Genomic DNA, 10,433 nt, shown 5'->3' with positions numbered 1-10,433 from the left:
CTTTTACAATAAAAATCTTCCCAGGATTCAATGATTAGTTTATTTTGTAGACCTGGACAGGCTTTTATCAAAAGGCTTGTGCTGGTTATACTATGGTTTGCCAACTCAGCAGCATGTGTTACTGTGTCAGCAGTCAAACAAAACCGCTCTGATTCTGGAAACACTGCATTCTTCTTATTTTTCCATTCTCTCTGGAGTGTTTTGTGATGGATTTCAAACACTGTGACTGTGATTCATCAAATCTGCAGGCTGTAAATGTTCCTGAGTTCCTCTCATGCTCAGTTCAGCTTTACTTCAACCTTTTGAACAAAACTTCTCTTGTTACAAAATGGACAAATTAAGCATATTACATAACGAGCCCCTGTGGAATTGACATGCTGAAAAAGCGGTCTGTCACAAAGTTGATCTCGATACAAAGAAAAATCTTTAACAATCTGTGTAGAGGGATGATATATCTGATAATGTGATCATAACATTTGACATTAAAGGTAATTTCCAGCAACAGAAAAGTGTTCACCTAGCAATATTACTTTAATTCTGTTGGTTTTGCATTTTTTTCATACCTCTGTGTGTGTGTGTGTGTGTGTGTGTGTGTGTGTGTGTGTGTGTGTGTGTGTGTGTGTGCAATTAGTGAAATAGTTGCGAAAAGGGGAATAATTAAATTAAAAGAATTAAGTTTGTAATTTGTTTCACTAATTATTTTACATTTACTACTTGCAAACAAAAATTTGTTTTGGCATATGTATTTATTTTTTGCTATAATTTTAATCCCTCGAGTTACATTTTTGTGTGAATTAGAATGCTTACTGACAAACAAAAATCTTAACAGTAAATTGTGCATATTTATCACAAAAAGAAACGTTCTGTAATGTATTACCAAAACATAAACACATAATATAATTTCTTCACAGTCATGGAAAGCTCAACAGCTGTTTTTTCGTTCTGTTAACCCAGCAGGCCAAGGCAGAGAAGCATGTGAAATCACATGTAGTCCTTGTGCAAATTGTCTTGCTTGATTAAATAGTTGCTTATATGCTTCTGTAAAATACAAACGCAACCGACCTGGCTTCTTTAATGAGATTTTAGTATCAAGCAGTCCTGAGAGCGATTAAGTATCCTCACTAGCTTTGCCAGCTCCTCCATGTTGTGTGACTTTTCCTCCAGCAGCTCATAGCGAAGGCTTGAAATGTCCTGCTTAATCTCCTTCAGTTCACCTGCAACACAGCAGCCTTATGTCTGAGTCATGAAATATATTGGTTACACTTTATTTTAAGGTGTCCTTGTTGCGTATTACATGCACTTACTATTACAATAGCAAAACATTATGCATAATTACATGCAAGTAACCCTAAGCCAAACCATAATATTTTTAATTAATAATACTCAGTACTTAAATGTATAATTACACTGTAACAAGGACACCTTAAAATAAAGCGTAACCAATATATTAATCATAAAACTTTCTTTTAGTATATTCCAAGTATACAGTGAAAACAAAGACACATTTCACCCCAAAATGCATTATTTCATTACACTTGCGCTGTTTCAGACCCCTTTGCTTTTATTTTTTCAGTTGGACACATATATTCATTTTTATTTGTTATTTTTTGACACGACTCTTACTATTAATGACTCTGAAAATATATACAGTGGTGGCTAAAATTGTTAAAACACTTGGCGTATTTAAAAGGTTTCAGTTGTTTTTGTTGAATTGGCCATTACAATACCCACAAAACGAGCTATTGCCGGAACTACCTGTGATGGAAGGAATCATGGGATAACATTATGTTGAAGTTCTCAGGAAATATATTGACACTGCGCCAAAGAGATGTGCTGCTGTAATTGCTGCAAAAGGTGGACATACCAAATATTACATTTAAAATTGGATAAAAACAGTACGACTCACTTCATCTGATATTTGTTGTGCTCAGAACAACCATCTGCATGTTTCATGAACATTATGAAATGAAATCATGTTTTGGAGGCAAAAAAAAAGGTAAATATTTTCAGATCTGTCAAGTGTTTTACACACTGTAAAAAGAAAAAAAAAGTTGAAAAGTAGAAAACTCAAAAATCTGCTGAAGCTGGTTGCCTTAAACTTTTAAGTTGGCTCAACTTTTCTTTTTCATTTTTTACAGTGCACTGTAAAAAAAAAAATTGTTTCAAAAAGTTTCAAATTAAAATTATTTGTTACCACGCTGACTTAAATTTTTTAGTTTAGTCAACTTGAAATTTTAAGTTACTCAATGTTAATTTAAGGGACAACTGGAATATTTTAGTTGACTAAATTAAAAATTCTAAGTCAGCAGGGTAACAAATTATTTGAAGTTGAAACAACTTTTTTTTACAATGTAATAAATTTGGCCACCACTGTATATATTTTGTGAATATTATATATTTTGTTCCTTTTATTAAAGATTAAAATCCACTCACCTTCATTGACTTCATCACATTCTTTGTCAATTTGAGCTTTGATGATATATCGCTTAACAAGACGCTTCATAATTTTCTGTACAGATTAAATGCAGCAAGTTCAATGTCAAATTGCAAACAAGCAACTACGAACCATAATCAGATCTACGATAAACATTATGCGTATCATAAAAATGGAAGTAAACATGCCTGATATCGACTGGAGCTAGGAAGAGATTTGTCCTGGCAAGGTTTGCTCTGTCCCAACTGAATTACGATCCAACAAATCACAAGAGCAATATAAATGGATATGTTTATTATGAGTGTCACACTGAATTTTCTTTCTGTAATGCAGAATTAAAGGAATTTTCCTCACCTCGCTGAGCTCAGACCCCTTCATAATGGCTTTGTGTCTGTTGAAAAGCTCCTGCAAAAGACCCTTAGTCCCCATAACCAGACCCAGAACAGATTTGGGACTGGGAACCAAGTTAAAAGGCACAGGAAGAGTCCGGCCCTCCTCAAAATAGGTGAACCAGAGCTTGGCCCTGGCAAACTTCCACTCCACATCTGCATCATCCTGCAAGAAGCCAGGAAACACTAATGTTTTGGAAACCTCAAGCAGCAAATGAATCAATACAGAGATGCAGAGGTATGAGATGTGACAGAAAATGGTTTAGTTCAATTAAAACTAATTAAGCAGACAAACTAATTAGTTCATTCTGAGGAGATAAGGCTGTTTTTTCCATAATATGCAAAAACTCTACACTGGTGTCCTTCATCAGCACAAAATCTTAAATACAGATTTACAGATTCCATGTCAGCAGATTTATCATGTCAGCAGCTCTTCAAAAGAAATATGAAGACATTAACTAAGAAGACATCAAGTACCTCAATCTCCTGAAAGGAACTGTTGATCATAGCAATGAGCATGTTGAGTAGGACGATGACCACTGTGACATTGTAAACTCCATAAAGAACATAGCCAATGTTCTCGATGAACTTGTGTCCGTTGTTCACGACTACTGATTTGACCTCAGACAGGCCAAATATTGCCCAAAACAATGTTTTGAAGCTTTCCTCTACACTACAGAGACACAGAGAGAAAATATATTTATTGAAGGAGGTTAAAATTGAGGAACATTTCCTTTTCTCATAAGAAGTGCATTTATTTTGCCAACAAACTACTGTTCAAAACATTTGGGACTGGAAAAGTTTTTAAAGGCTTTTGAATATCTATCTATCTATCTATCTATCTATCTATCTATCTATCTATCTATCTATCTATCTATCTATCTATCTATCTATCTATCTATCTATCTTATCTTATCTTTCCCTCTTACTATAAGAGTAGTAAATGATAATTATACTTACGACTTTGTCCCTTTAATAATAGTGTTGTACCAGGATCAAGAAAAGATGATTCAGGAACACAGCTTAAAGGCAGGGTAGGTAATTTGGTTGAAAAACATTGTTGTTATGCTGGTTGAAAGTTTCTTTAAATCCCAATAGCAATCACTAAGTTAAGTGGTCTAAATGTATTTATGTAGTTATATCATCTGCGGAAGTCGTAGGACCATAAAATGTTCGTCCAATCATATTCTTCGATCTGAAGTTTACGATACACTGTCCGACCCGCCTGTCAATGTATATATTTACATACATCTTCACAACTTGTTCGCGTAGACATTATACGTCATCAGTGTGGTTGCTATTGGCACGCTATTGAGAATGGAAGGCATTATTATTGTAATATTATGCGCTTTGTACTATAATGTTTTCTCACCGGTGAATGAGACATGAGGTAATTTGACAGTGTTGCAATGAACCCTCCACCAACGCCATCTCTTATCGTGTCGCTGGTTAGCATCTGAGCAGGGAGGGTGGGAGCTAGTTTGCTAGCCTTTCCGAAATCACCTACCCTGCCTTAAATGGGCAAATTCACCATGAGTGTATTTCTACTCACGTTGTGAAAGCTTCATTCTGTTTAGCACCCCGATAATATGAGTAGAGGTTGAACATTCCAATCATGAAGGCCAGAAAGACTAGGATGAAGATAACCATGAACTTAAAGATGTCCTTCACAGTTCGCCCCAAAGATATCTGCAGTGGTCCAAAGCTCTCATTCGCTGGCAGGATGTACGCAATTCGAGAAAAGCTCAGGACCACTGCAATGGCGTACAAGCCCTCAGAAACTAACTGAGGGTCAGACGGGAGCCAGTCGATCCGAGCTGGAACAAAAAATTTAGCCAGATAGGCTATATTGTAATTTTGTATAACTAAATCTTTCCTAACTTGATAGGAAAATCACTCACCAAACTGGAAGTATCCCACCTCAAAAGGCAAAGTTACATTGGTTAAATCAGTGTAGTGCTCATTAACATAGCATTGTGCTACAGATGCATGCCAGAAAGCCATTATCCTTGAGATGAAGGATGCCACAAAAATGGCCAACATTCCAAAGTCTAGCAAATTCCAAGGCTCAAGCAGATATTCTCTTGGACCTTGGGACCAGATCTCCTTGCACTCTGCCCAAATCATTCCTGAACGAAGGACATTAAAACACAGAAATGAATGTTGCAACATGCCGTTTGTCTTGGGACATGCAAATGAACTGTACATTTTGTTCTCTAAATACAGACTGTAGCAGAGTAGTAACCTTTGACAAATTAAAGATCAGTCAGAAACAAACCTATGACCCAGGAAATGATGAGCATTTCCATCCATGTAAAGGGAGTTGTTTTCATACGAAACAGCTGCGTCGGATAGTCATGAATGGTCATATTTGGAAACAGCTTTGTCCCATCAAAGCGGTCTGCAGCATTCATGACCAAAAGGCCAAGGAAAATAGTGAAGGAGGCCGCGTGTGCCACAAACTTAAGGAAAGGGCCACGCATGATCTTTCCCATCTGTTGGTAAGAGGATTTTTTACTGATTGTGATGTGATTAACAAAATATTTCATGTGCTGTGGATACATTCTTCTATTGTATATTTTTACATTACTGTCTATCAGCCTGATATGCTTATCAACATTACTGTGACTCATAGGATATGTGGATATTTTAAGCACTGCTATAATTTACAACCATGGGAACAGTCTTACTGAGCAAAGATTTCATTGAATGATTCATGTTAAAGCCATTGCTCGATACTTTAGACATGTACTGTATGTTTCAAATGTAATACATCTGGTTTTCGAAAGAAAAAAGTAGTAAAAAGCATATCTTTGTGTGAACGTACTTACCTTGCTGCATGGTGCCACCCAATACACCATTGCTAGAAAGGGAAGTCCGACTGCAACACCTAAAACCACCAGGAACTTAATGGCGGTGGTCTGCTGCCTGAGTCCAGGCAGGTTTTCGTACCATATTGATAAGAGTTGTTGTTGACAGTTAGGATGGGCCACAAACTGTTTGAGGACAAATAAATTAAAAGAAGCATATTGAGATAGAATCCCTGTTGAAAAGAAAAAACAGCATATGCTGGTCAGGTATGTTTTGAAGTATGGCAGCTGGGTTGAGCTGGTCCTGGTTGAGCAACTAGCTTCTGCTCAGGACCAGCTTTTAACCAGCTCGGGACCATCTTAAACCAGCTCATGACCAAGCTTAAACCAGCTGCCATGCTTCAAAACATACCTAACCAGCATATGCTGGTTTTTCAAAAGGGATTTGAAAGCATTATGAGATTTCTGTTTTTTTTTTTTTTTTTCTATTCACCTTTTTCAGTTCGTACTTTATTGCGAGTTTTAAGCGAATGAGACTTGCTTGTCCAGGCACTTCTAAAGTCTCATCCTCTTCACCGTTCAGAATGGCTTCCACTTCCTCTGTACTCCGACACAGGTCCAGAAGCCCCACAACAAAGTCTTTGCATTGCATAGAAAGTTTCCTGTATTCATTCTGAGGAAGATAATCATTACAAAGAACATGCAATCTTTTTTCATTTTTAAAGGAATAGTTAAACCAAACTGAAAATTCTGTAAGAATTCTTCTGTGGAACACAAAATGAGAAGTATTAAAGAATGTTCTGGTTGCCGAATTTCAAAATGACAGTAAATCATGAAATACAATTTATGGACTATATTCCATGTCTTATGACATTATATGATTGATTTGTGTGATGAACAAATATAATTAGTTATTCACTTATATTCTTTTCCTCTACCTAGTTGTCATTTCTCACATGCACTTTTATATATTCAAAGAAGCAGCATGTCTATTGGTCACCTAACACACTATGGTTCAAGTTAACTGTCATTTCACATTGCTGTCAAACTGCAAATGCAATATTTGCGATTTTTTGTGAAAAAATTATGTAAAATGTAAGTCAGTGTTGTTATTGTTAAATATAAATTAAGATTAAAACTGAAAACAAAAATAAAAGCTAATTCAATAAATAATACTAAAATAATGATTCCAGTCTGCTTACACACAAAAAAAAAAGAGTATGACTAAATGTGAAATGTGTAAACTGGTGCTCACATTCAATTTATTTACTTGGAAAAAAATGGCCAGTACATTCTTCTGGTTTGTAATAAAAAGATGAGTTGCATAATTTTCATCTTTGAGTGAACTATCCTTTTTATTTGCTGTACCTTAAATTCTTTTTCAATATTGGCCAAGGAAGCCAGCTCATTGCTGAGCTCCAGGGCCGCCAACACAGGATCCTCATTGGACAGAGAGAGGTACGCTGGACTGGCCAATCCCCTGTACGCATTGATACGTGAGCGGGAATGGGAGAAAGAATCGTACTTTTGATGATAATTGCAGGTGTCGCAGGCACAAAAGTAGTCATGTGGCTGCTCAATGCGAGCACCCTTTCCCAGAAGAATGTGCACGATCTCGTATTCGTGACAATGAGATGCTAAAATGATTGGAGTGACATCATGAGAAAAGCGAGTGCCATCTTCGTCGTACGCAAAAAAGTCATCATGCATTGGAGCCTGACTAGGGCTCACTGTGAGTCTCTTGGAGTCGGCGAAAGCTTTGTGGCTCAAAATGGCCTCGACAATCCTGGTGTATCCTTTGCTGATAGCCAACAAAAGTGCATCCCCAATACGCGACAGGTTGTCTTTCTTCAACAAGAGCTCTGTTACTTCTAAGTGCTCGTTTGCCACTGCCAACTGCAATGCATTCTGGCCCATGTAGTCCACACAGTTAACGTCCAGCTTAGGGATCTCCTCAAGCATTCGGCGCACCACAGGTATGTTTCCATACTCGGCAGCATCAAGGAAACGTTCCTCTACTGGGGTTAGGCTGTTGGGATGGGCATTGAACATGTAGGCTGCCCCTCGCACCGCCTGCCTTCTGCTCTTGGGTAACGCCTGTCGGGCCAGGTTCTCACTATGATTAAAACAGATCAAAAACACGTACTGTTACCTCTATTTCATAAAATGTTTTTCATTGTTAGTATTCCCACCACTCAAGTTACTTGAAAAACCAATTACCAATCTTCCAAAGAGTGCACTGTCATTTTTCATTATACATTATACAGTATATTCAGTATATGCATTGTACAGAATTGTATTTGTGTATTTTTATTGGTTTATATTTACTTAAAAACAAATATATCAATATTTTATATAAAACTTTAATTACTAATCTATATAATAAAATATTATCATATTAAATATTTATATTTATATTATTGTATTAATGAATATTATATTATCACAATATGTATATTAATGCTTGTAATGTTGCCAAAACAAATTATGTATTTAAAAAAAAAAAGTTAATATTCTCTCAACTGTATTATTCAAAAACATATATATATATATATATATATATATATGTGTGTTTTTTTAATAATCCAAGTTAAATCTATAAGATTATTTTTGATGTTGTCTCCATCCAGTAACATCATTACTTTATTCACACATACCAACAATGGTTTATAGCCGGTAGGTTGATAAACATGCATTAATGCTAATGACTTTTGCATGATAAGCTTTTTAACTGCATTGCTAATTTCTAAAGCCAAATTAATGAAACCTGACATTTTAAATGAACAAACCAATTGACAGATATTTAATTGAATATTGAGCGACAGTTTAAGATAAGGACATTGAACTATATATTCTCTTTGAAGGCAATGGCAACTAAACATACAGTATGTACAGAACCTTGACCAACTCACCCATGGTATTGTCCATAACTGCCATAACAGTCCTCTCCAAAGTCTTCGTTCATCAGTAGATTGTCTTTACTTCTGTTCCTCTTTTCAATTGTGTGATACTTTGATTGATTTCCATCCTCCAGAACAGGTTTCCTTTGATTCATACTTCCAACTGAAACAGTCCACGTCTGAAATGTGAATACGGCAAAGCTAACACATCCTGTTATCCAAACATCCAGCTGTGAGTGATTGAGTGTGTGCTACACACTGGCAAGTCACCATCTTCTACAATCCTTTGTTATGTTCCCGTTTAAGTCTTGAGTGCAGAGCACGGAGGAATTCTGAATGTTCTTTCCCACTCATTGGCTGTAAATGAGAAATATAACAATCTTCATGCTGGTTTACGAAATCTAAAATTAAAACGTTTTCTTTCTCGCTTGTTTTATTTGATCAACCTGAATGAAGCTTAAAGCGTTTAGTCCTGATTTCAGCATTAGACAGATAACAGAATCCACAGATTAGTAACATTTTCAATATGAAGAATCACTGAAGAAATGCCACATGCAGCTCCCTCACCTTTCAAAATAACTCTTTCATTTTATATTCCTCTCTGTTTGTATTAGGAAAGGTGATTAAAATCTGCTTTCAGCTTCCAAAATCAAAACCCAGTGACGGAGTGCAGATGTAGAATCCCTTTGGGTCTATCTCAGCGTTCACAATAAACCTCTACATCCTGTGTGTTCATTACGAGCACCCAGCTCTCTGTAAACTGTGGGAAATGGCTTCAATGGAATTCCAGACTGACCAATCGTCAATGTACATTCAACGGCGGCATCACACTTTTGATTGGCTTTATTTTGCCTCTCTCTGGCATTCTTTCTCCCACAGTCCCACATCTGTCTGTGTGTGTGTATCCGCATGAATAAATGTGTACGTGCTGTAGTGGTCAGTATACTGCCTCAGAAATCTTAACTGAGTATGTGAGCCAAACCAATGGGTCACAAGGTAACCCACACAGTGGGTCATGGGAAGCCACTGTCTTGTTTCTATTCTCATGTCGATAGGCCGTGATACTGATGACTATCAGAGTGACTATTTTTAGACTATTTTTTATTATTTCCAGTGACAAGCGGACTAACTGCCTTTGGCCCATGCTTGTTGCAATGCAACTTTATAAAAGTATCTATCGTTCCTTTAATAAATGGTTATATTTTAAAGTCTAAAAAGTCTGAAAAGGGCCATGTTATACACTTTATTGTAGCAGCATTCCCAGCTGAAGTCATTTTATAACACAAGGTTCTTGCATCTAAACAGTTATAATTTATTTTTACACAACTATTTCCCACCCTCTCTGATCCTAAGAGTTATGCACGCTGGGTTTTTTTTGTTGTTGTTTTTTTGTTTTTTGCTACTGTAGCTTCTAGAATTATATACGTAAGTTATCTCTGTTATGATTGGCAAACCACCATGTACCCGCATTATTCGCAATGAATATGTATTAGACATATATGAATATATGTATTAATGTGGTCAAGTTAATATAGTCATGTCCATCGAAACTAATTCAAGTGGATTTTAAATGCAGTTTAAGTTATAAAAGCACAACTGTTTTCAACACTGATAGAAATGTTTCTTGAGCACCAAATAAGCATTTTAAAATGATTTCTAATGGATCATATGACACTGAAGACTGCAGTAATGACTGCTGAAAATTCAGCATTGCCATCACAGGAATAAATTATATTCTGAAAATATATTACAGTAGAAAATATAATAATAATTTCACAATATCTGATTTTACTGTTTTCATCAAGTATGCAGCCATGGTGAACAATTTTCATTCAGAAATTGCTAGTAAATTTCACAAAGAATTACAGAGAAATGGCAAGTAACAATAAATAAATTAAAA

At 36.1% G+C, this 10,433-nt stretch overlaps 1 protein-coding gene across 1 annotated transcript; it reads right to left on the bottom strand.

Moving 5' to 3' along the window:
• Positions 1-21: 21 nt before the first annotated feature.
• LOC306862375 (short transient receptor potential channel 6-like) lies at positions 22-9,244 on the bottom strand. The gene is made up of 13 exons (XM_079405155.1): positions 9,101-9,244; positions 8,546-8,890; positions 7,002-7,749; positions 6,127-6,306; positions 5,655-5,819; positions 5,102-5,318; positions 4,725-4,952; positions 4,376-4,640; positions 3,301-3,496; positions 2,789-2,989; positions 2,623-2,679; positions 2,434-2,509; positions 22-1,214 (listed from the first exon to the last, which is right to left on the bottom strand). The coding sequence occupies exons 2-13, from the start codon at positions 8,686-8,688 to the stop codon at positions 1,072-1,074; spliced, it is 2,619 nt and encodes an 872-aa protein (XP_079261281.1). The 5' UTR covers positions 8,689-8,890; positions 9,101-9,244; the 3' UTR covers positions 22-1,071.
• Between the last annotated feature and the right edge of the window lie 1,189 nt (positions 9,245-10,433).

The sequence above is a fragment of the Barbus barbus genome, assembly GCF_936440315.1.
Source record: "Barbus barbus genome assembly, chromosome: 43".
Classification (NCBI taxonomy): Eukaryota; Metazoa; Chordata; class Actinopteri; order Cypriniformes; family Cyprinidae; genus Barbus; species Barbus barbus.
This window is presented reverse-complemented; position numbering and strand designations above follow the sequence as displayed.

What these genes read in the sequence shown, in the direction of transcription:
- LOC306862375 (XM_079405155.1), bottom strand. Translation starts at nt 8,688, where the DNA reads ATGAATCAAAGGAAACCTGTTCTGGAGGATGGAAATCAATCAAAGTAT. An exon ending in AGTTATGGACAATACCATGG is followed by an intron (nt 7,750 to 8,545) that starts GTGAGTTGGTCA and finishes TTTTAATCATAG; the next exon opens with TGAGAACCTGGCCCGACAGG. An exon ending in TAAAGTACGAACTGAAAAAG is followed by an intron (nt 5,820 to 6,126) that starts GTGAATAGAAAA and finishes GTCCTCAAACAG; the next exon opens with TTTGTGGCCCATCCTAACTG.